Source organism: Mchenga conophoros, linkage group LG6 (genome assembly GCF_057382185.1).
Source record: "Mchenga conophoros isolate Kocher_MC1m ecotype Shallow Benthic linkage group LG6, M_conophoros_male_GT1.1, whole genome shotgun sequence".
NCBI classification, from domain to species: Eukaryota; Metazoa; Chordata; class Actinopteri; order Cichliformes; family Cichlidae; genus Mchenga; species Mchenga conophoros.
This window is the reverse complement of record NC_140531.1, coordinates 28,873,947-28,900,264: the sequence shown is the minus strand read 5'-3', so window position 1 is coordinate 28,900,264 and position 26,318 is coordinate 28,873,947. Positions and strand designations below refer to the sequence as shown.

Genomic DNA, 26,318 nt, shown 5'->3' with positions numbered 1-26,318 from the left:
CTTCCTTCCGTTAGTTTACACGTTTTCTTTTTGGGGTTAGACGTGACACATTTAGTGGCAGCGGCACGGCACATTAACTATAGCACCTCTGGGTTTTATTCCAGGAAGCGCATTTAACAAACTTTAACTTCAAATTTAATCAACGTTCTGGGATTTTCTGACCTAGAAACAGAGTGTGTTACCATTAGTTAATTCTGAGAACTCAGTTATCTCAGTTTCCTTAAGCGCCGGGTTAACAAACTCACAGCTGTTTCTTAAAACCTGATTACTTGAATTGGGTCCTTCATACTTTATTACGTCAACAAGAAGGGTCAAAATGTTTTTGAGGAAGGAAAATCTAAAAAAGGAAATTTTTTCTCAATACCCCAGAAAAACTTTTTAAGCAGAGCCAGGGAAAAATTAGCACCATTTATTAATTATGGTGGCAATTTTCATTTACTCCAGCATAAAAGACTTTTTGCTTACTCGATAGCCAGAAAAAAAGCAAAATGCCTTCAGTTTGGATGAAACAATAAGGTTTATGTGCAAAGTCCATCTCCCAAAAGCCGATCCCTTCCCAGATAATTCCCTGAAGTGATATAATTTACAGTATTTACATTTCAGAGGGAAAAAAAAAAAAAACCTCTCTCCCATCTGCCTGCAAACTTCTTTTTATAGAAATTTCATCAGTACGTCCGTGCAATAAACAGTATTATCGTAAACGTTCTCCTCCTAAATACCTGTTGACAAAAGGTTAAGAATTTTGCAAGTAACAGGACAAATGAGTGTATGTTACTGAACACTACTGTAGCATGAGGCCTAGTGGTTTTTAATGCTTTTAAATACGTTTGACACGTCTTTGCAAAGCCACTAAATGTCAGGTGATTGGAATTCTTTTAAACAGGTTGTTGGGTGTTAAAAAAACCAAAAACCAAAAAAACCCTAAACCCTGTGAAACCCACTGATGCATTTTTTTCTTACCATTAAAAGATGTGCAAATAGGACTGTGGGATCTTTACAGCTAAATCTGAGCGTGCACCTGTCATTAGGGTGAAGGTGGTGGTACGATTTGAATTTTATTCAAGTTGACAAGAAAAGTAGCTTTGTGGAAACGTACAAGCATAAAAGGACGCGTTTGCATGTTTCTACTCCGCGGCTGATGTCCAACTAGCAGAGTGCAGAGTTCTTCTTGTGAGCAGCAGCGATGCCACCACTTTTCACATGCATGCCTTTTGCATGTTAGCCTTGTATGTACCACAGTGACTCATGACAAATCTCAGAGGTTTTTGTTTTCCCCCCAATCATAAACTCAAGCTAGCTGCAGGGCGGGCAGGTGGGGGGGAGGGGGAAACCGGTGGTTAACCAGTGGAAATATTTTGACTGTGTCTGAGCTCTTCACGCTACAGCAGAGAAACATAAGAAGGTACCGGGCTTCATAGGTTATATTCTCTCCAGTCTCTCTCAATATGAACAGGAACATCAAAATTGGCAGACAATTAAGTCTCCAAATGCTATGGAAAAGTATTTGCTTTCACAAAAAAATCAATGTCCACCTGAATCAAAATAAATGTGCGCGAGTAAAAATGTAAAATTAATTCAGCTGCATTTTATAAAATGGCTCATTATGTGTCAGCAACGCCAATATGACTCAATCGTACGATGATCGCTTTCAGCTCTATACTGAGATTTTTCTAAATGGTTCATTGCTTCCTCATCTGTACTCACGCAAGTTTCGGTCTCATTTATGAAAACCACGGCTTTGATCAAAAGTGGTGGGGTGACAAGAAGAAAAGAGGAGAGGAGCGCTAAAGGGCAGGGCCGTCTCATCACGCCCCCTCACTCTGAAGTTTAAACATACTCCCTCCTCCTAGTCACGCACAGACACTCTCTGAATGAACAAACCCAAGTGTATGCTGACTGATAACTTTCTGTCTCCAATCAGGGCTGGAGATTATCCTCATGAACCCAAGATAACACTAAATGTTGTCAAATTACATCATAAAAATCAGCAGAACTCGAGCTGTGGGCTCAGCCTATAACAGACCAAAAACAAGTTATTGAGCAGGGCTTCTGTATTCTTTTCGACCCCCCGTTTTCAGAATTAAAGTCCAGTGTGAACTAAACAATGAGAACACAGCTGTTAAGAAGAAAATTGATCTCTTGTTACGAGAAAGACATTGAAACAACTGAGCGTGTGTCGGGGTGGAAGTGGTATCTGTTCTGAGACTGTACATAAATGACAAGATTCATCTGTGGTGGTTACCAAAAGCTGCAGAGCATCTTATACACACACACACACACACACACACACACACACACACACACACACACACACACACACACACACACACACACAATGTGCATCTGTGTGTCACACGCCATTTTGAAAAGCCAGTAAAAGTGAAACAAATTGTTCATTTATACCCCTAATAAATGATCACACATTTATACGTATCAATAGCTAATGAAAAAATGGCTTAAATGCTTTCGCAGGTTTCAACACAGCATCGAACCGCGGCCAAGATTCAAACCGGTCTGAATTTTTTTTTTCCTGTTGAAGAAATAATCGACCAATCACAGCTTAGTAGCTGAAATCCAGGATGGTGTCATATCCTTTCAAAGCTACCTAACTGACCAAGTGACTGAGTCTACAGTAAGTGACGTGTTAATGAAATAATGAATGGATGTATTTAATGAATTCTTGGTAAATATCCAGAGATTTTTTTAGTATGCTGACAAAAATAAATAAGTAATTTTAGTAATCTGAGTGCTTGTAATTTAGCTGCTTTTGTTCCTAAAATGTGGAAGAGACATCAGCTTGGATTATTCCTTTAGAAATGTTTTTAATTATTGGCAATACTCTGTCTTTGTCTTCTTCTTTCCCCCCAGCTGCCCCCCACAGGGGATCATCTGCCTCCATCTCACGCTAGCATCACACCAACCGCCTGGCATGTCCTCCTTAACTACATCCATGAAGCTCCTCTGAGGACTTCCTGCCTGCCTTTCCTGCTGCCTAGCAACACCACATCTACCATCCTTTGTCTAATATATCTGGAATTCCTTTGTCAACATCGTAGCAAGCATCATAATATCGTGGTCCACAGAGAATCCTGCCTGACCCCATTGGTTAGCTTGTCCATCACCATTGAAAACAAGAATCTCAAAGCCACTCGATGATCTATTGTCACCCTCACCTTAAACCCATTTGCCTCTCTTACTGCACACCTCATCACCCTCACTACTTCTCTGTCACTCTTGACTTCCTCATGCAGTGTCACAGTTCCTCTTTTGGCCTTCTACCACGTTCTTCCTCTAGTTTATTGTTTTATTTATATTTTGATATTGCTAGGGATGATGCAATGATCGGGGACCATTCTTAATTTCGTTGTTCTCATGACAATGACAATAAAGTTTCTGATTCTGATTCTGATTCTGATAGATCAGGGGTCTCAAACTTAAATGAACTGTGGCCCACTGCTGTCACTGCCATCTCATTGGAGGGAACTTTAGTGTTCAAGTAGTACAAAAAAACCCAAACAAACACCCACAAATATTTCTGAAAATATAGTGTTTTGTTTTTTAAAATTTAAAATATTGTATAACAAGAAAAACTACAAAAAAATAAAAATAAAAAATTCCCCCTCACTCTTAACTAACTACAACCTTTCATTGAACTACCAAATAAACAAATTGGTACTCTCCTTCTGGTCAGACACGCGGCAGCACTTCTGCTATAATTGTGTTCGTATTTAACAAAATAAAAATGCAGACACAAGTTTAAACATTAGTTTTTGACAACTAGTTAAAATTGTTTTCTTTACAAAAAACTCTCACACTGAACTAACACAGCCAATCCCTCAACACGTTTGTACTCTCTGCTCATATTGACTTCATGTTAAATAATCTTTGGCTTTTTAAAGAACTTATTTTAACATCGCACTCAATAACAAACAAATCCTCCCTAACAAAAAAGTAACTTCAAGGGTCAAATTGCATGATATTTCTTCACGTCAATATACGGACCAAGAGTTCGACACCCCTGCTCTAGATCCACAGACCCTGAGCGAAGCTCCTTCTGATCTTCTCTGACCTACTCCATCAACACTTGAAGCAAACATCACATCAAAAGCCATACTGCTGATGCCTGATGATCACCTCTCTTCTTAACCTAGCTTCAGCAACTGTGTCCAACACCTTCATGGTGTGGCTCTTCAACTCTATCTCCATAGTTACTACAGTTCTGCACATCACCCTTGGCATGAAAACCAGTTTGAGTACACTTCCTCCCCATTCCTCAGGCATCCTCTCACTCTCCATGATTGTGTTCAGTATGGTTAAAAAGTCCACCGGCCAGGTTTCCAGTCTGTCTCTGCTTCTTTCTATTTAATGGTGTCTTGAAAACTTATCTGGACTGGATGTCCTGTTTTTGTCCATGATAAAAAAGCAAAAAATATTTCTGATAAAAATCAGAGAAAACAATCATTTTCTGTATAACTATCTGTTTTTGTGGAACATTCTGGCCACTCCTCATTACTTAATTCACTGAGGTGTGTGGGCATTTGTTTATGCACATCTCTGATAAGATCATGCCACAACATTTCACAAGGCTTGAGCTCTGGACTTTGACCTCATTGAAACACTTTGATTCTTTTCTTTTCAGCCTTCTTGTTGTAGATTTTCTAGATGTTCTGTGCTTCGGATCACCGACCCATTGGATGACCAAATTTGGGTGGAAACTTCAGTGGAAACATGGACAAATGGGCTCGCATTTGACTCTAGAATACTTTGGTATACAGGGATGTTCACATGTGACTCAGTGATTGCAAAGTTCCCACATCCTGTGGCTGCAAAACAAACGCAAATTGCCCCTCCACCATTATCACGTTTGACAGTCTGTATGAGGTGTTTGTGCTGATATGCATATGATATGTGCTGATATTAGGTTTTGACCTAACGTGGTGCTGTGCATTATGACAAAACACCACCACTTTGGTCTTGACTGTCCTAATGTCATTGTTCCAGGAGTCTTGTTTGCTCTGAAGCAACATTTTAAACCTAAGCCATGTTGGCATGTTCCTTTTAGAGAGAAGAGGGTTTCTCCTGGTAGTCCTTCCAAACAAGCCGTACTCGTTCAGTCTTTTTCTAACTGTACTGTCATGACTGTTGACATTTAACATGATCACTGAGGCCTGTAGAGTAAGAGATGTATCTCAGGTTTCTTGTAATTTGTCTGAACATTGCATGGTCGGACCTTGAAGTGAATTTGTTGGGATGTCCACTCCAGGGAAGACTGGCCACTCTCATAAATGCTTTCCACTTGTAAATAATATTTCTCACAGTAGAATGACTGACAGCTTTTTTGGAAATGGATGTAACCCACCCCAGACTGATGGGCAGGGACAATTGCTTCTCTAAGTCTAAGTCTAAGATCTTTATCAGGTAACCACTTCTAACATCTGCTTCCATGAACTGACATTTACATCAGTGGGATTAAAATATCACTACATGTTTTTAACTGCCGTAACTTGTTTCCTTTTTTTCTTCCCAGTATAGCAAAGCATGAAATGGTTTAAACTACTCATTATTCTGACAAATATTCAATTAATTAATCATTTGGAGTGGAAAAAAACAACAACAAAAAAATCAGGCAGCTTTGAAAAATGTTTCTATTGTTTCATGTTTCCATGGTGAATACTGCATTGGTATGTAGTTTTAACAGCTACAGGTTTGCTGTGTTTTAGTATAAAACCCTACGAATAGGGTGTTTTTTTGTTTGCACCCAGCATTTCAGACAAGTGGCTGACTTGAATATGTGAGCCTGCTCGTCTGTGACTATGTGGAGAAGGTTGCCTCACCTCGTTCTTGAGCTCGGCAATCTGGTCCCGGAGCTGGTTGATGTACTGTCTGGAGTCAGAGTGGTTCAGCTGGCCCTGGATCAGCCCTTCCTCCTTCTAAAAATCAAATTTCAGACACACAAGGTTAAAGCTGAATTCACTTTGATTAATACATTGATCACTTAACTGGCTAAGACCACAGATCCAAATGTTTATTCAAGGATGCACTCAGACAGACACTGAAGTACACGAGCACACACACCTGAATCTCGAGTTCAGCGATCTTCTGCCTGAGTTCAGCCATCGCAGCCATACTGTCAGCTTCCCTCAGTCGCACTGCCATCACCTCCTCTTTACTCTACACGCATCACAGGGAGGAAGGAAGCACATTGACAGGAAGAAAAAAAAAAAAGTTAAACAATATTTTCTGGGTAATAAGTGAGCCTTTATAATGACAACCTTTTAATGGATTTCAATTAGAGATAGTAAAGAACAATAAATTGTCTCTACATCCTGCTGTGTCATTCATCTTTCATTCTAGACTTCCTCTATTACATCTGTTGATCTTTTTCAGGATGTGAACCCCAGAATTTATGCTCTGACCATTTTTCAACATTTCTCATGTATCTTTTTATCTTCTCTGTTCCAGGCATCTTTTTTTTTTGTCTTCAGTCAAAAGGTTTCTTTTTCTATTACAGATTTTAGTTTCCTATTAATAATTCTTAAATGGTAAAATGGTAAATGGCCTGTATTTATATAGCGCTTTACTAGTCCCTAAGGACCCCAAAGCGCTTTACATATCCAGTCATTCACGCATTCACACACTGGTGATGGCAAGCTACATTGTAGCCACAGCCACCCTGGGGCGCACTGACAGAGGCGATAATAATAAGAAAATGCTGCTCTCCACGTCACTCTGCTCTTTTCTGTTAAATCTGCTCCTCTGCCTCTCTTTCCACCTTTCACTATCCAGACCTTGCAGTCTGATTCGGCCTGCTTCCTCTTCATCTCGTTGAGCTGGGCCTGCAGAGCTTTGTTCTGATTGGCCACCATCTGGAGTCGGTCCTGCAGGGCAGAGCGTTCCTGCTCGTTGCGTCCGATCAGTTTGCTGTGGATCTGGTTCTAAAACAAGAGGTTAAATGGTAGATGGTGAGAGTAGAGCTCTTATATTTATGAAACAACAACAACAACAACAACAAAACCCAATAAATGAAAACAAAAACATCTCACAAGTGGCACTATGGTCTAACAATTAACAAACAATAAAATCTTTTCTGATTCAGTTATACTTTGTTTCATTTTCATTATGTGCATGTCAGGCACGATGCACATTCATAATTGAAAAAGCAAAACAAAATGTAATATCCCAACACCACAGGGCTGATTTCCCTAGTTCAGCAAGTTATATTCATTCTTATAAATGTGTAAAATAAACAAACATGACAACTTTTATGCTTCACAATCATGCATACATCAGAGAAGGACTCACAAGCCCACTGCTGCAGTGTGACAGTACAATGTAGTTATACAGCACCTACCTGACTCTCCAGCTGCAGGGCTTTAAGTTTAACCTCTCGGAGCTCCGCCTGGGCTTGAGCCTCCCTCAGCCTAACCGTCATCAGTTTGTCCTGCAGCTCATTCATGGCGTTCTTCTTCGGCGATTCCTTCCAGTGCCCGCCCCCACCACCAGTGCTGCTGCTACGGGACATATGATGCTGCGAAAGAGCAGACAGGTGTAACTGGCCGCTGGTACATTATGCGCACTCATGCACTCCACCAAACAGATGAGAGATCTGTTCCCATTTTACCTGCCAGCGCTGGTTCAGCTCAGTGACAGCCTCCTGCATCTCCCTGAATGAGCGCAGCGTCTCCAGCTCCCTCAGCTTCATTTGCTTCACTTCTTCCTGCAGGGTCGCCAAGTTGTTCTCATCTGGCAGGCAACTGCTCCTCTAGATAGTAAACATTTCACGGTTATAAGTTAGCAAATTCACACACGCAGCCTAATGCATATATGAAGACGTACATGGGAAAGGTTTTATGAGGAAGGGAATCCTTATTAGATTTCAGTGAAACACAATATACCTTGGTGATTAATACAGAATGTACCACAGTACCTACAGCATTATTGTTATTATTATTATCATCATTATCGTTATTGTTAATAATAATAATAATAATAATAATAATAATTAACAATAACTACTTTTGTAACACTTGAATAGAAACCACACATTAAAGAATTGTATGCATCTTAATATATAATATATAATATATACAAACAGTGGTGTGAACCACAGCTGAAATGGGCCCTGATCAGATGATAAGAGAAGCTGACTGCTAGAGTAAGGTCTCAGCAGATCTGCTATATCTAAACACGAGCCTGGTCACATGAGGCTTTGCATGTAGGTAATCTAATTTTAAAATTCTAAATCTTACAGGACTAAAAGAAAGCAATGATAGAGCTGATGTGTGAGCAGTGGTGAGAACTTCTGGCTGAAATGAAGATGGACCAGAGGAGACTGAGGGGTGCACATTCATGGGAGATAAAATAATCTAGACATGGGAAAGCATAGGAGTTTAGTTTCAAATTATTGACTTACAGGAGATGTTGTTTTTCCTAGATAAGAAAAACAGCTTTAGCTCGCCAAGCGTTCAAATGCTGGTCAAAAACAGAATCAAGTTTTTTAGCAGATAATTTGAAATTGGTGACGAGGGGGCCGATGTAGCAACTGACCTGCTTTGTGACGCTGCTGAATGAAAACCTCAGTTTTGATCAGATATTACATTTGCTAAATGTGACCATGCCTAATCAGCGGCATCTGTATCCTGACGACCAGGAGTCGACAGACTTATTAAATGTAGTATGAGAGGGACAGGAATAGATTAATACAACTATCTGATATATGAAATTTTGTTCAGACATCAGACAGTTGTGAGGTTGTTTCACTCCTAACCAAAGTGGTGCAAAGACCCACTAATAAAAACATTAGCATGTTTACCTCCTGACTACAAACCAGCAGGTTTGTCAATCTTTGAGACGCTGTATAAGCAAACAAAAGGTTTGTCCAGTTTTGAGTTAATTTTCAGTAAAATCTTCATCGGGAAGCAGCAGAGCGTTTGTGTTCCAACACCTCATCAAGTGAAAATGAAAGCTTGAGAAATGGAACGTGTCTGTCATTTGTTTGAGTGTTTGGATTAAACGTTAGACAGGTTGGTTAACGGTCAGACAGACTTTACCACATTCACAGAATCACACGCCTTCTGTCTGCTTGCTGTTCACACTATTCTCTTTCACACAGTTTCAAAAAAAAGAAAGAAAAAAAAAAGGCATGTTTGTGAGCTCACCTTTTCCAGATCGAGCACCTTGTCTTGCATTTCCTTCAGAGCTCCAAGCAGTTCGGCCTCGCGGAGCCTCGACTGCTCCAGCTCGGTCTGCAGATTGCTCACAAACTGCTCTGTGTACTGAAACAAACATCCTAGTGTTAAAGATATAATGTAGGTCAACTTTTATTTATTTTAGTTTTAGTTGAGCAGCCTTTTCTACCTGGTATTTGTATACTGATATTTATTTATTGATGAGACAATTAGGTTTTTGAACAGAGCTTGGCTTCCATTTCACTCTCATTTGCAGACCAGTTTAACAGTTCAGCTAAGATTACCACAATCTTGCAAGGGGTGAAAACTCAAGGTAGTGTTATGTATCTGTCTTTCTTTTTTTTTACATTTAGTTTCCTGAAAAAGGAAGAAACGGGAGACAAGGAATTCCACAGAGAGATGGAAACATGACCTATCAACGAGCTATTTGTGGGGGAATAAATGGACGTGATTCCCAGCAGCAGCGTTAGACTTACACTTTTCTAAAAAATAAACCAAAAGCATCCATTCTCAACTGCAACTAGTGAGCGAGTAAAATCCAAATATGTTACCTACGCCTAGAAATGTCTGGGTACAACCTTCAAAACAGCCGACAACCTAAATTTAGCTGCCATGAAGGTGCACTTGTGTCCCGCTGTCTGTGATGTCAGCATGCTACTGTACACTAACATGTCACCACATCAAGGGGAAACTGCAAAGCTATGAATATGAAAGCAGCAAAGAAAAAAAAAAAAAAAAAAGAGAGAGCTGAGTGGAAAAATACTTTCCAATGAGGCAAATTACAAACGCTTGAAATCGGGCAAGTACATAGCGTGACTGCAAGATTCGTGATTTGTCATTTTTGGCTTCTCAGTCTTGGTTATCAAAGAAGATTGAGAGTGTCTGGAGGTGTGTGAACCCTGGTGGGTGATGGGTACCAGCAATCTGAGCTGGAATAGACGCACACGTAACAATGACATCATTTAGAGAAAAATCAGTGACTGGAGTTTTTCTTTTAAAGCAAAGCAAATTATAATTTTAGTGAACCATCTGCTCCCTTCACATCGTGCTGTTGCTCTTCACACCACCTTCCCACAGGTAGGTGTGAGTTGAACCTATAAATATTAAGAGCAAAGCTTTGGTTAACAGCACTGGCAAAGACCACAAAACTTTTTTTTTTTTTGAGTAAGTCAGTAAAGCGGTTGCGGAACATACAGAAACTGACATGCATACATTTACTCATGTGGAAAAGCAAACGTGGGTGTTCTCTGTTAAACCCAATGTGGCGTTAAATACTAAATACTATACTAAACATCATATTTACTAGAAATTCACAGTAGAGAAGCAGAGTCTCTCGTACATATAAAAATGTTTGGAAAGTCAGTTTTCATATTTTTCCTTGAACAATATTATATGTAAAAATAAATAAATAAATAATATTAAAATATGTTATTTATACTGTTTTGGGAGGCAAAAACAGTTCATACATGAATTACATGTTAAATTACACCCAACTCTAATTTGTATAATAATTCCAATATCATGTGACTCACAGAACTTGAATGAATTAAAAACAAAAATCAGTCATCCTATAATGTAGGATCACTTCTTTTAACTTTACAGTACTATGCACCAAATACAGTTTGATTAGCTTTTCCTTCAGTGTTTAACTGAAACCACGTTTTAATAATCTATGCTACATTAACAAAACAAGTTTCAACATTTAATCATAGTCACACTATTACTTTCAATCAGGCTGTGTATCACACGTACAACAACTCAAAACAACAAACAGCTGCTCTGTAAAATGTACACGTGCAACCTTTACAGCCGCCATCAGTGTTACGTGCGACCTCAGCCTGTTGGTCCAGTTTTTTATTGTCACCCTGATTAACCTGCGCCCTCTTTCTTTGCAGATTTATTGTTAGTGTTGGCTGCTGATGGCTTGCTGCATGAATATAAACCCGGAGAAAGTGGAGCAGGAGGGTCGGCCATTGGCGTCTTGGATCCCACCAGATCTCCATCAGCACAAGCTTTACCAATCTGTTGCTTTCATAGCTTTGTTTATTCTGTACAGGTTGAGTCGGGAGCTCCTGGAACTACTGTTTTCAGTTTGGTTTCTGTTCTTCTAGTTTTCCAGGACTAGTTTGAGTGAGAAGCCTGTATTCGATGGCCCATTGTGTGATTGGTTCATGGTCTTCTTCCTCTTTGTTTGTTTTAGCTGGGGCTCACATCTCTTTTTGTTCTGTCCTTTGGGAGTAACTATATTTCCATTACTAAAAGCTTGTTGAATGGCACCCGTAACAGTCAGACTGGCTTCACTGGCGTCCAACAGTATTTTTTAGACAGTGATAGGTTCCACATTATTTGGCTCTCCTCCAGAGCTAGACTAACTAGATTTCACCTCATAAACCTCACCTCACCTCCATGGTGTGAAAACTGTAGAAGTCTTTGTGCCTCATCTGTATGTAAACATCTTGCTAAAACAGAACTTGAACGGTTTCATTTTTGGGTGCTGAGCTTTGCACCTTTGCGGGGTTAGCTCACGGGTTAATCACCGATTTTCTTTGAAGGTTTGTGAGAAAATACAAATGCGTGACTCACTACTTTGTTATCAAAGCAGCATAAAGAACATATCGGAAACAAATCAACGCTAGTCTGACCAGTCTGACCATATTTGAGAGGCGCAGTCGGCCCCAATTGTTTTTTTTTTTTTTATCCGTTTTCCACAAGCTTGTATAAAATATAGCATTAGTACATCACTCCCACCATGGGATAACTTAAACGAGCCATTACTATGAGTCAGTCTGACAGTCTGTTCATACCAAGCTGCAACGTTTGAGTTTGAAAACTGAAAACATCACCGCAAAGACTGACTGACGGGTACCAATCCAGCTTCAGCTAATCGCTTCCTGCTAATTCACTGAGCTTAACCTCCCCACTGTGTTAGTACTGGAACAATTGTATATTTGTAATTATACATATATTTTACTTATATTTTATTTAACTTGCGTGAGTTAGCTGACAAGTTTGCGCACCACTCTCTCATCCAAATTAGGGATGTGTGCGACTAGTCGACTAGATGACTAATCTAGTTAAGTGGAATGATTCATTGTTGAAGAAGTTGATTAAGTGTTTAAAAAGCCTTTGTTATTAGTTTTTGGCATTAAACGGTTCTCAAATTTACTTAATATCTGAGTGTTTCTTGGTTTTAGACTAGTCGGTTAGTCAGATTTTTTACCCCATGTTTAATTGACTAAGAAATCAGTCACCAGGAAGATTCCCAATCCAAATTTTTCCACAATTGGCCAACATGGCGCCAGCCAGATGGGCAACTTTGGCGCTTCACAAATGATGCTATAGTGGCTTTGTCCTTTTTCCATATACAGTCTATGACTGGCTCATACTAACAATCATACTAGAGTGTGTGTGTGTCTTTGACAACAAAGTGAACTTTGATATATTCGGTTACTTGACAAAGTTGTAAACCTTTTGATATACTGACATTGAAATCTGATCAAATTGTGTTGCATTCTAGTGAAATCACTTAAACGTTTGCGACATTTGTGCCCTGATTTTGAGTCCAAATAATCTGACAAACAGTAAAAGCATTATCAGGAAATACACAGCTTACAGAGCCTATCTGTAAGTTAAATATAGGACAAAATAAAGACTGTAGGCAGGAGGGAAACAGTTCATCTTGCTATCTTGGTTCATTTATTAATTCATTCTTTTACCCTCTGTTGTTGTAGCTCTCGGATGGTGTCCTGTGCTTTCTCAAGGCTCTCGCTAGCTGTGGTGCACTGCTGCCTCACCACCGCCAGCTCTCGCTTGATCACATAGTTCTCCTCTGCTTCCTGCGCCCTAGTCACCTGACCCTGGAATAGTGTGACCAAAATAGGATGACATTTAAAATCGTCAGTGGAGTGCAATTTTCAAATTCAGACTATGCAGGGGGAAAAGGGTGGTTCCAGACAAAACAACAATATAATGGTTATAGAGAACTTTGCTTCATGTCATACTGAGAGTCAACATTTTAGTAAGGAGATTTATTTGCTTTCTTGTAAATCGCCTACCTGAGGATATCACTCACACTCTTACATCTGTCCTTTAAAGCTAAAGCTAACAACCAACTAGCTCAGTTTAGCATGATGAATTGAAACACAGACAGAAAGCTAACCTGGCTGTATCCGAAAGCAATAAAAAACTTAAAACTCAGTCTCAGTCTCTGTTTTTTAACAATTATTAGATCTCAAGCATGACCATGAAGAAAACAAGTTTCTGGTGTATTTTTTTCTACAATTTTGTACAAATTAAATCAAACACATTCAATATCAAATCACGTATCTATACCTTCTAGAGCGTTTAGCAAGAAAGCAAATAAATGTACATTTCATTCAAATTTTCCTTAATTGTAGGTATTCAAATATAAATGAATGATAGTAATAGCTGAACTTCAACATGCCTCATGCAGGATTGTACAACGTCATCAGTCTCCATCATGGATAAATACTACATGCATTCAGGCATTAAAGGATTGTCTTGTGGGCTAGAGACAAATATACGATGTAAACAAAAAGCTTTCATGCACTTTTGGCAGGATGCTGTTACAGGAGAGGGAGAGAAGCAATGCAGGACGGTAGAGGAGCAGAGTGTGAGTACGACAAAGGACAGCAAGGTCAGTGGGAAAGTGGTTTACAGTACTCTACCTGTATCAGTCTGTCTGCAAGAGCAGCACTCTCCTACAGCGCAACGAAGGAGAGGAACAAGAGGATGAAAATAAAGAGATGAAGAGAGTGAAAAGCAGTGGGTCACCAGGAAGGATAAAACACAAGAAAAACCAGGATGAATTCCAAAAGGAGGGACGTAAGAAAAAGTTGAGATACCAAACACAGACATGTTTGTGAGGGAATAAAGAGGCAGCAGTGAGATCATTCAGAAAACAATTTCACAGAAGAGGAAAATATGAACAAAAGCAGCGTGCTGAAACAGCACAAAAGGCGGGCACACACACACACACACACACACACACACACACACACACACACACACACACACAGGAAAGAAAACCAATAACAATATATTCGTCAGTTGTAAATTTCAACCCCGAACCACACAGAATTTAACTAGAATCAAAATGTGAAGCGTGTTAGCTCAGCCTCATCCAATTTCTCTATTTCAGTGAAGTTCTCATGTTTATTAGCATTTAGATAAACTGAAGTCACATCTGCCTATCTCACCTTCTCCAAGGTTTCGATCCTCTGCTTCAGCAGCCTGTTTTCTGTGCGTAGCCTCTGAACACAGAGAGAAGGAAGACAAGTGGAAAATGTTTGCTTCACTTCACTTTTCAAATATTTTATTGCAGTACAAACAAACAAGATATAAGCACCTTAATTTCAATTTGCTCCTCCATTTCTTTGTTCTTGATGGTGGTGTATTCTTTCTCAAGTCTGAGGAGAAAGATACAACAGTAAGAAAACGTAATGTTACCTCAATCTTCCTTGTTTTTAACTATAATGTTTAAAAGCCAAAGATCTGAGGTGTACAGCGCAGAAAAACAACTTTCAGAAGTTACCTAAACAGCTCAAACGCATAACAACAACCATGCACACGCTTAAGTGTAGAAACCTCAGCATTAGTAAGACACAAACAAAGCTCTCACTGGTCTACATAAAGGCTCTCCAGCTTTAAGTCTGACTATTTGTTAGCCGACTAACGAGCGTTCTTACTTCTTCATCCTCTTGGGGTTGTATTTGACCTGGTAGGCCCTGAGGATCAGCTTGTCTGGGCAGCTGTCAAACTGGTGGGGGATCACCTTCTGGAAATGCTGGCAGACCCCAAGGGAGAAACGCACATGACAAAGATGGTCATTCATATTTAATGAAGATGCAGAGACTCGCTTTTTTTTTTTTTAATGAGTGAAGAAAAAACAGCCACAGATTTACAAAAGGCCTTGAGGCAAGCCAGGAGCTCCTGCTTAAAAAAACAAAAACAAAAAAAGAAACTAAGATATTTTAATATACTTTGATTTAATGACATGACAGTCTCACTTGGCATGCGTAAAAATGTATATGCACGTCTAGGAACTGGAAGCATATACAGTATTCAAATTAATTCAAGTTTGCAGTGCAAGTCAAAAAACTGGGAAATGTACAGGTACAAACTTAAGATAAGAAATGATCAAAGATAAGAAATTAAGATCCAGATCAAATTCACCTATCTAAAAGGTTTTTATTAGTGAGCAACAAAAAATTACACGTTTTCTACTGAATTGCTGTAAATCCAGATTGTGGACGCTGCCTGACGGACACAAAATTTAAACACAAACATAGTGTAAAATTCAGCAGCAAGTCAGTGTTCCATTTCATAGAAGACAATCAGATAAAATCACGTTGAATGGACGTAAACGAGAGCAGCTTATTTTTATCAAATTAGATCATAACTTTAGATTTGTAGCTCAGGAAGCTTGCGTGCAAAAAGGAAAGTGGGACGTTCAGCCTTTGACTCATGGCTCAATCTGTGCACAAAACAATTTCTGCAGAAGGCACCGCAAAGCTACAGCTGCGTACCTGTGACATGCCCTCCATGTCCAGCTGAATGAGGTCAGTCTGGTTGTACTGCAGGATTGCCAGGCCTACACGGAAGATAATCTCTAGGCCCTGCAGAGAGGTCAGATATTGTATAATATATATATGTATAATATATATATATATATATATATATATATATATATATAAAAAACACAATTAGTAAGGTGGAACATATCCACAGTTATAACCGATCTTTCGATATTTTGTATGCTTTGTATATTTCTTACCTCATACATGAAAATATCAAAGATGCGTGTGGCGACAGGAAGAGGGAGGAAGGTGAGAAAAAGCGTGAGGAACCAGGATGAGGCATACATGGAAGTGTGGAAACTCTGGGACCGGAAATGGACATTCAGCTCTGGAAGCTGCTCCTGAAATCGCAAATGTTAACAAAAAACAAAAACAGGAAAGAAAGTTAACATCTCAAAAAACTAAAATAGACCCAAGAGAACATACCTGAAAAGGAAGTGATGTGCTGGAGATTAAAAAAACAAAAAAAGAAAAGAAAGATCTGCTGCCCCTTTGTGGAGAGCGTTCACACTGCAACATTTATCGTTTTTTAGATGCACGCTCCTGCTTCCTCTTTACCTGTAGCAGATATTCAAACTGGTAGATGCAGAGACCGAGCTCTGCCATGCTGGGCTTGAAGAGCTCCCTCAGGCGATACTCCTGCATCAGACGAACAAAAACACAAAAGGCCTCCTCCTCTGGCATCTGGGAGAAGGCGAGAAGATTGTTAGAAATCAAACTGTGCTGGACTCTGTATTATACACCATCTCAAAAAACAAATTAACTGCAGTTTAATTTTTCAAAGACCTGCTACATAAATAACTGTGGCTATAATAAAGACATTGTTTACAGATAAAATGTGCTGAGCCTTGAAGCAAAAATATTCTCTTATGGTTCAGTTTCCTGCAGCACACCGTTTGACAATTACCTGCATTAGAAGCAATCCAACAATGAATGCGCTGCCCTGGCAGTAGCCCACCTCTCGATCCACCAGAGAGTACGCCTGAAAAAAGGAAAAAAAGGATGCACACACACAACAGATTTCAGTTACTATGTTCTGTATGTTTAGAAAAATACATCTTTATTTGTGACAGGACAATCAGACCTAGCGACAGGACCAACAAGTCAACAGAGGTCCCTTCATTTCCTGAGCAGCTCAGCTACAAGGGAGCTCGACTGATTTGCAGACAGGAAACGAGCTTGTCTCCATGATAGTAAACATATTTCCACATTTTTGTGTGTCTCTGCAATTTGTTTTTCTCCCCAGGAACAAAAAAAAAAATCACATTACGAAGGTAAAACCCAGTCTGATCAAAAAGACACAGCCAATCAAATCCTTCCATTTGCTGCAGAAAGATTAAAGGTTTAAAAATGGCTTTTAGTTTTGCATGTTAGGGTTTCATTAAAACTACACAGCACTTCCTGTCATTCTGAAATAAAGTCGGAATTAAAAAAAAAAATTTATACAATAGCTAAATACAATAATTTCACACCACTGTTAAATCAACATATCCATATTAGTCGTTCTTATCCAGACATTTATTTGTAGATGTGTCATTTAAGAAAGCAAGTGAGGGAAATTCCAGAAAGTTGACTGTTCATCCATCTGTTGTGCTACAGTGACACTACAGAGTGATTGAAGACTGCGGCTCAACCAAAATCAGCGCTTAGTGCTTGTAACCATTTTTGGTTTGGTCTTATTTTTTCTCCAGTGTGACCAATACACATATTTCAAAGCTCACAGTGTAAATAAGTCAGTTTTTACAGATGATAAACCATGTTTCAAAAACACAAAAAAGCCCCTCCCCCTGATAAATTCAGACCTTGAGGTGATCAAACGCTGCAGTTCTCACCTTCATGACATTGAAGAGGACCTCCTGTCCGAGGCTGTCCTGGCCTTTGAAGAACTCGTGCTCAGGGTAGGTGCGGGCGATATCTCTGCGGATTAGCTTCTCACAGGGGGAGGACATCTTCAGCAGTTCAGAGTACTGGTTCTTCACCGGCATGTCTGTGGCGTTGCCCAGAAGCTGCCACACGATGGCCCGGAAATGATGAGGAATGCCCTTTCTGATCAACTCCTGGAAGACAGAGAGAGTGAAACGAGTTATATTAAAATAGAGTACAGGGCGGTCGTGGCTCAAAGAGTTGGCAGTTTGTCTTGTAACCGGAAGGTTGCCGGTTCGAGCCCCGGCTCGGACAGTCTCGGTTGTTGTGTCCTTGGGTAAGACACTTCACCTACTGCCTACTGCTGATTGCCAGAGGGGCCGAGCCACGATATGGCAGCCTCACTTCTGTCAGTCTGCCCCAGGGCAGCTGTGGCTACAACTGTAGCTTGCCTCCACCGGTGTGTGAGTGAATAGTGGAATTGTAAAGCGCTTTGAGGGCCCCAAAAAGCGCTATATAAATGCAATCCATTATTAATACCCAGCCTCTTTATATACTGAAAGATGTCATTTTACAGATATTAAAGCACGTCAGAAGAAAAGACATCAATGCAAACTCAATTATGAAACGCTAACAGATTTATATTTACAAGGACAATCTAGCATTGTTTTGTAATCACACTCAGTTGTAAATTATGATGGATTGCTATTTTCTATTTTCAGCATTTATAGCCTGCTTATAGATTTTTGTGTGAGCTCCCAGGTTCCCCTGACTCATTTTTATTGTGTCCTCTCTCATCCGTCTTGTCTTCCCTGGGGGTTTAGTCTTTTTGTGATGGAGGACACAGAGACACAAAGAGAGGGATGGGAGGCAGAGGGCAGATAGAGGGGATTATTGGTATTTTACTGTATTAAAAACAAACAAACAAAAAAGACAGCTTCATACCAATAGTGTTTTTGTTTGTGCTGAATTTGAGGGTAACACTGCGAGACATTTTTGAGCACACTTGCAGACAGCTAGAAAAAGGACACCCACTGTGACTTCACGAATAGAAATAAACCAGTCATAGTCTGTGAGCAAAGCTATAAATGACCAACCAGCCACTAGACATTAGGAAACAAATTGGAAAATCGACTTGTGAAATGTGACCCGCCAACTATAAAAATAAAATGAGGAGGCTCATAATTTCCTTACTGGTGTTCTTATTTTGAATCGCACTCAGTGACTCATTCTCAGTGAAAAAAACCACATGTGCCTTCCAAATACTTCATTCTCCACTTCAAGTGCCAGACTCTCCCCTCACCTTCAGGAGTTTGTCCTTCTTGCGTCTCCACTCCTCCCATTCGTTGACGATGCGGCCCCATAAGATCCACGTGTCTTCCTCCAGGTGCGACAGGTTTGAGGAGGCCGAGGAGCTGGAGACCAGCGAGGAGCCACTGTTGCGTCGCGAGCCACTCATTGACCGCATGGACTTGGAATCAGCCTCCAGCAACCTGCGTGAAGACACAGATTATGAGAACAGGAAGCTGAATTTATGACTGATCACACAGGAGAGCTTATTTATGTTACACACTGGAGAGTTAAGCTAAGATAAGCGAGAGCGAGAGGCAGAATGTGACATTGCAAAAAATGCTAAATTTAGAGAGGCACCAGCAGCTGCAAGGCATGTTCCCCTTGGTTTATTTATTCATTTATTTAGGTGGGAAGGGCGTTTAATGGTTATATGCTAAGCTAAAGCTAAAATGCTCCTGAACTATGAGTTTGAATTTGGAAGAACTCGAACTCAAATATAGGCTGGGGCGAGTGATTTCCTTTAAGTCCTTGTGGAGTCTGCTGTACAGCAGGGCAGCAAAATGCAGAGGTGATGTGATTAAGAAGGGCAGCTCTTTACTCCAAGGTTCAGTCCACTTTGACCTCAAATGTCGGTTTCTTTTAAGTCACTTTACACCTCCGTCCAGCACTCTGACCATTCTGCTGGGACTGGCTGTGAAGCTGAAAATGTGCTACTGTTGTTCTTCTTCTCAATGTGATTTCTTGGGATTTTAGCTTGATGGCAGTAAATACAGCCTAATGAAAACACTCCTTCTGCAGTGGTGGATTATTTAAGGTAACACATTTATAAATACAAATTCCAATGCAAAGGCTAGTGCTCCTGGTTGTGTGGGATTAAACATTACCTAACACAGATTAAACCTCAACCTTGAATTAAAAAAACAACAACAATTATTTTCTCTGAAGCCAAGAAAATAAATGTTCAAATTTATCCCTGGAAAAATAGATCCTGAAACACAGAGCTTCCTGAAGTAACACACAACATAGAAATTGCAAAGTATCTTATTTTAATCCTTTTTGATTATAAAATTTTATTCTCTAAAGAAAGTTGGTCTTGAGTGAACCCCATGGTGGTTCATGTGACCCTCCCGCTATCGTGACTATTAACAGAGGCTACACAATTCAGCTGTATTAATCAGAAAACCAGAAAAGTTTTATATTTGCTATAAATCCTACTTTCCATCATGCCTGACTCCATTACACTTGGATGTCAAAAATGGTAATTTCAATGCGAATTTCTATCTAGATGTACCTTTGTGTGTTTCCTTTCTGTTCCATATGTGAACTTTAACAATCCTAGAAAGAAGCCGTAACACCATGAAGGCTCCTTGCTGCAGGGAACCTCTCATCATAATTGAGTTCCACGAACACAAACTTGACAACACAATCTTTGATATCGCACATCATTCTCGTAATTGTTTAGCATTTATTGAAATACCTTGGTTCTATTTGTGGTACACAGTTTAACCTTAGTATGCCGTGGAGTCCGTTTAGCTGCTGACGTCCTGGAATGCCCAGGAATCCAGGACTATTTCCTTGGACTCTTGACTTTAGTTCTAATTAATTTATGTTAATATAAAGTAACCAATAGTTACTATAACTATAACTCTTGGGTTTGTTTCCTTCTAATGAATTCATTTGTTAGAGTGTATGTTCTTCTTGTGTCTCTCATTTGATCGGATGAGGCAGTATTTTTATCTCTCCTTTGTCGGGTCAGTCTTTGGTTTGTTTAAGCTGATTTTGGGTCTGTTCTGTTTGAGCAGTTAGTTGTAATATTAACACGGGCAGTGTTGGGGAGTAATGGAATACGTATATAAAATACAAAATATGAGTAACTGTATTCCATTACAGTTACCATTTTAAAGGGTGGTATTCCAAATACGGTTACTTTGTTAATTAAAAAAAAAAAAAGGAAAAAAAAAAAAAAAAAGGGATTACACAGGAGTCTTTTCCTGTTTCATATGTTAGGCTGTCCCCTCTGTATTTTTGGTAATTCCACGCTGGTGGAAACCCAAACAAAACACGCATTAAGAGCCTCTAATGCCTGTGTTTCAATGTCGCGGCCCTTGTCACCTCTACTTGCGGCCCGCATAATGATGTGACAAAATATTTGTAAAAATTATTGTTCAAAAAATTATTTAATATGAAGGCAATAGGCAGAGTGTTACAGGCATAGCCCTAAAGAATGTAGCCTCATGGGCAGTGTAGCCCAGTTGTAAGTAAGCTATTAAGACTCGACTGTACACTGTGTTCGTGTTTTTCTCCGAAACAATAAGTTCTGTTGGAGCAGCCTTTCAACGCCTCTCTCTGCCTCTCGCTAGCAAAGTTGACCCAGGCAAGAAAGTAAAACTAGTTTTCGGTTACCAGCCCGACACGCAACCCGACGTATTAGCCAGAGGTCCCTTTACTATGGGACCTGTTTTATATACGTGCTGAATAGTTTGTGATCGCCGCAAAAAGTGCAGCCTTACCTAATGTCCACCCTACTGTTACTCATTTTATATTAAGATTTAAAAATCTAGTTGGTATTGGTATGGCGAGTAGCCTTCAGTAATAGTAATAAATCACACAGCAATAGTACAGTTGTAGAAGCCTACATGCAGTTTAATTTGAAATGTATGCTTTTATTTTGATAGTGCAGAAAACAGGAAGTTGGGCGAGAGGAGAGTGGAGCCATATGGTTTTTTGACCTCGCAATCTCTCTTCATCCATTTTGAATTGACCTTTATAAGTTTTTGTAATTTGGAATTCTGTTGCTATGTACCTGTTTGGACTATTGAAGTAAATATTGAGAAGCTATCAAGGACTGCGGTTTCGTTTTTTGTTTTTTGTGGATAAGGAAAGAGGGACCAAGCGGAGCGTCAAGCTAAGGCTCCATTAGAAGGAAACCTACATTAGTCAAAAAACCTGCTCTTCATGGATTAATGGAGTTTGGAAACGCCTGACTATAAAGTAAGAAGGAAATACCGAACCGAGGAAAAACTGAAGATGGAAAACCGTAAGTCTTAAATTGCCTTGCCTTTTTTTTTTAATTTGCTGAGGTGCATGTGTATTGATTGAGTTTGGAATTTTGCTACCCATGGACGAACAAAACAGTGGAAAAAGGATTGTAAAAATGACTGAGAAGGCTATGGAAGACTGCAAGACTAGAAATGTCAACACACGTAGACATAAGCTCTCTCAATTAACCGGCATGAAAAAAGAAATTGAGCAATTAATGGAAGATGATGCAAACGTTGACCTCGTTAAAAATAAATTACGAGTTGACTTTAGCTCTTTGCAGCAAGACTTTGCTAGCCTAAATTCTGAACTGCAACAACTTATGAGTGAAGAGGAATTTTTGGAAGATCAAAATAGTTGGTTTGATCCAAAGAACAAGTCCCTGAATGATTTCTTTTGGAAATGTGAAGGGTGGATGAATGAAGTCATGAAACTCTCTGAACAGAACAGAGAGGACGACACAAGAAAGCAGGCAGACAATAGGTCCATGTCATCAAAGTCGGCAAGCAAACGCTCCAGTAGATCTGGATCACAGCGCGGAAGCATTTCCTCTACATCTTCTTCTACATCTTCCTCTATTAGATTAAAGGTAGAAATGGAGCGTGCTGCATTAAAGGCAAAGGCTGCAGCTCTGGAGAAGAGTTTGGCAATAGAAAAAGAAGAAGCGGAGTGGTACGCAGAAATGAAAGGAAAAGAGGCTGCAATAAAGGCTAAAAAGGAAATGCATGCTATGCAGACTGCCCTTGCTGAGTCAGATGCAAAACTGGAAGTTTTGCAAAAATATGAAGATACATAGCCAGACATGAGCATTTTTGCAGATGATGATCAGAATGGCAAAACTGAAATTAAAACCACATTCCACCCAACATCGCAGTACGTCTCATCAGCACCCTACGATGGCGACGATGTGCAGACACCAATGCATGAAAGGACAGTGCCTGCGCCAAGCACTGAAAGGGCCGGTGAACCTGTGCTCGATAGTTTGTGTCAAGCCATTTCTCAGCAAGTTAATGTCACTGAGTACCTGGTAAAGAATCACAAAGCTTCTCTATTACCTGACATCTCCATTCCAACTTTCAACGGAGATCCACTTGAATACAACTCTTTTATCGGTTCCATTGAACATGGAATTGAAAACCGCACTGATAATAATCGTGATCGTCTACAGTATTTGCTTCAGTACACGAGTGGACAACCACATGAGTTGGTTAAAAGTTGCATCCACATGGAACCTTCAGTGGGTTATACAAAGGCGAAACAAATGCTCAAAGAGTTTTTTGGAGATGACTTTAAGATAGCTGAAGCCTACATAAAGGAGGCCTTGGATTGGCAGACAATTAAGCCAGAAGACGGCACTGCACTACAGTCCTTTGCATTGTTTCTCACCGGCTGCTACAATGCAATGACAGATGTTAACTACATGGAAGACTTGGATAATACGTCTAACCTAAGGGTATTAGCTAACAAGCTTCCTTACAAACTTAAAGAAGCGTGGCGAAAATATGCTTGTGACCTGCAAGACAAAACGAAGAAAAAGGTCAAGTTTAAGGATTTTGTCAACTTTATCAATAAGCAAGTTAGGTATGTGCTACACCCACTTTATGGAAATATAAGGGAAACTACAACAGGTGTGAAGGACTCATTCAGACAAAGAGCAAAGCCACAATATGCAGAGACATTCAAACCAAAGAAAGTGTTTACAACAGCAATCACTGACCCTCAAATGGAAAACAAGACAGAAAGTGCCAAACAAGTGGCATCAAAAACACGGACCGTCCAAGTGGATTCAAGCAGCAAACCTTGTGTTTATTGCAAGGGAGAGCAACACAACCTCCAAATCTGCAGAAAGCTCAAGGACAAGCCTCACAAGGACAAGATTGAGTTTTTAAGGAGCATAGGACTGTGTTTTGCCTGTTTGAAACATGGCCACATGAGTAGCAGCTGCAAAGACAAGCTCCATTGTCAAGAATGCTCTCGACTGCATCCTACCCTGCTGCACATCACCAATAGGGACTCACAAGAAGAAACAGCAAGGGGGGCTGCTCAACAGTTCGTATCAAGTGCTCTTGTACAAACAACAGCAACTTTCAGCATGACTGGGGCCGGTAAGGAAGATTGTATTCTTCCAATCGTTCCAGTACGTGTCAAGGCCCAGAAAGGAACCAAGACAGTAACAACATATGCATTCTTGGATCAAGGCAGCTCAGCCACCTTTGTGACAGAGTCACTGATAAAACAACTGAACCTGAATGGACGAATTACGAAAATTTCACTCCGCACGATGGGAAATGAATCTGTTGTGAACACCTGCATTGTGACTGGACTGGAAGTCAGTAGTCTGGATGGTAGCCAGTTTATTAAACTTTCAGAGGTGTATCGGCACAAGTGACTGTGAATAGGATATCAGTAGCCAGGTTGGAAGAGCTCTGGCAGCTACAGTTTAAGCAGGACTTTCCTGATGCAGGACAAGACGAAAATCTTGAAATGTCCAAGGAAGATCGTCAGTTTCTGAACATGGTGTCTCAGTCTGCAAAACTGGAGGATGGCCATTATAGTATTTGTCTTCCAGTGAGAAGCAAGGCGCTGTGCTTGCCAAGCAACAGAGAAGTCGCAGTGCAACGTGCGCTGAACTTACAGAAAAGATTCACCAGAGATGTCAAGTTTTACGAGGAATATGTTGCATATATGGATGATATCCTAAAAAAGGGTTACGCGATCAAACTGAACGATGCTGAATGTAAGTCACTGGAGGGACGAACATGGTATTTGCCTCATCATGGAGTGAGACATCCGGTCAAGCAAAGGTTACGTGTTGTCTTCGACTGCGGGGCAAGCTTTCAAGGAACATCGCTGAACCAGCATCTCTTGCAGGGACCGGATTTGACAAGCTCACTGGTGGGAGTCCTCCTGAGGTTTCGACAGGAGATTGTGGCAGTAATGGCTGATGTGGAGGCCATGTTCCACCAGGTCAGAGTCAGCAAGGAAGATACAGATCTCCTCAGGTTTCTTTGGTGGTCTGATGGGAATTACAAGGAGAAGCTTGCAGAACACAAAATGTTGGTCCACATCTTTGGTGCCACCTCTTCGCCAAGTGTTGCATCTTTTGCACTTCAGAAATGCGCTACTGATTTCGAAAGGGAATTTGGTCAAGAAGCTGCAAGGACAGTCAAGAAAAATTTTTACGTGGACGACTGTCTTAAGTCAATTGCAGAGGAAGATGCAGCAATCACCCTGTGTTCTGACTTGAGGAACATGTTGGCAAAAGGCGGATTTCGACTAACAAAATGGTCAAGCAACAGCAGAAAGTTGCTCAACTCAATTCCTGATGAAGAAAGAGCACAAGGATTTAAAGTTCTGAATCCGGACGAGAGTAATTTGCCGATGGAAAGAGCATTGGGAATTCAGTGGTGTGCTGAATCAGATCAGTTCAAGTTCAAGATCAACCTTAAAAACAGACCGAACACTAGAAGAGGACTGCTTTCCCTTCTCAGCTCCATCTTTGATCCACTGGGATTTGTTGCTCCGGTGATTCTGTGTGCGAAAAAAATCTTGCACGATTTATGTCGGAGGAAATACGGCTGGGATGAATACCTACCGGAGGACGTCATTAAGAGCTGGAATAAGTGGGTTGCAGATTTGCAAAGGCTTGACGACTTTGGAGTTGACAGGAGCATCAAGTCAAAGCAGTTTGGTGCACCAGTCTTTGCGCAGTTGCATCATTTCGCTGATGCAAGCGAAGACGCTTATGGCACAGCAAGCTACCTGTTGCTGCGCAATGCAAGTGGCGAGACTCAGTCCACCTTGGTAATGGCAAAGGCAAGGGTTGCACCTTTGAAGTGTCCAACCATCCCACGAATGGAACTGATTGCCGCAACAGTTGCAGTGAAGATGGATAAACTTCTAAAGAAGGAACTAGAAGTAGAACTGCATGAATCTGTTTTTTGGACAGATAGCACGGCTGTGCTGAAGTACTTGAATAGTGAAGGCACAAGATTCAAGACCTTTGTTTCTAATAGGATCTCAGTAATCTTGAGCCATTCTCACATTCGGCAGTGGAGATATGTCAATACCACTTTGAATCCAGCAGATCATGTCTCTAGAGGACAGACTGTTGCAGCATTCTTAAAATGTGGCGATTGGCTTTCGGGACCAAGTTTCCTATTCTGCTCAGAAGATCAGTGGCCGAAGAATCCAGATCCCAATGACCTGGAGGCTTTAACACCCAACCATCTCCTGTTGCTGAAGGTTAAGCCAGAATTACCCCCAGGAATCTTCAACAAGGATGCCCAGTATGTAAATCGCAGGTGGAGACAAATCCAATATCTTGCAGACATTT

General features: G+C 40.4%; 1 protein-coding gene across 3 annotated transcripts in view; it reads right to left on the bottom strand.

The window, feature by feature from the left end:
• Positions 1-26,318, bottom strand: part of evi5l (ecotropic viral integration site 5 like) — a 50,712-nt gene that overhangs the window by 4,468 nt on the left and 19,926 nt on the right. For 2 of the 3 annotated variants that reach the window (XM_085277268.1, XM_085277267.1), the window contains 17 exons: positions 18,954-19,143; positions 17,620-17,844; positions 16,695-16,769; positions 16,346-16,471; positions 15,985-16,128; positions 15,737-15,826; positions 14,897-14,994; positions 14,557-14,617; positions 14,408-14,461; positions 13,877-13,909; positions 12,905-13,045; positions 9,159-9,275; positions 7,622-7,762; positions 7,352-7,528; positions 6,789-6,935; positions 6,076-6,171; positions 5,835-5,930 (listed from right to left, as the gene is read on the bottom strand). In XM_085277268.1, coding sequence (XP_085133394.1) covers positions 5,835-5,930; positions 6,076-6,171; positions 6,789-6,935; positions 7,352-7,528; positions 7,622-7,762; positions 9,159-9,275; positions 12,905-13,045; positions 13,877-13,909; positions 14,408-14,461; positions 14,557-14,617; positions 14,897-14,994; positions 15,737-15,826; positions 15,985-16,128; positions 16,346-16,471; positions 16,695-16,769; positions 17,620-17,844; positions 18,954-19,143 — 2,011 coding nt within the window. The remainder of the gene's footprint in view (positions 1-5,834; positions 5,931-6,075; positions 6,172-6,788; positions 6,936-7,351; positions 7,529-7,621; positions 7,763-9,158; positions 9,276-12,904; positions 13,046-13,876; positions 13,910-14,407; positions 14,462-14,556; positions 14,618-14,896; positions 14,995-15,736; positions 15,827-15,984; positions 16,129-16,345; positions 16,472-16,694; positions 16,770-17,619; positions 17,845-18,953; positions 19,144-26,318) is intronic. The other variant, XM_085277269.1, reaches the window with a different exon arrangement.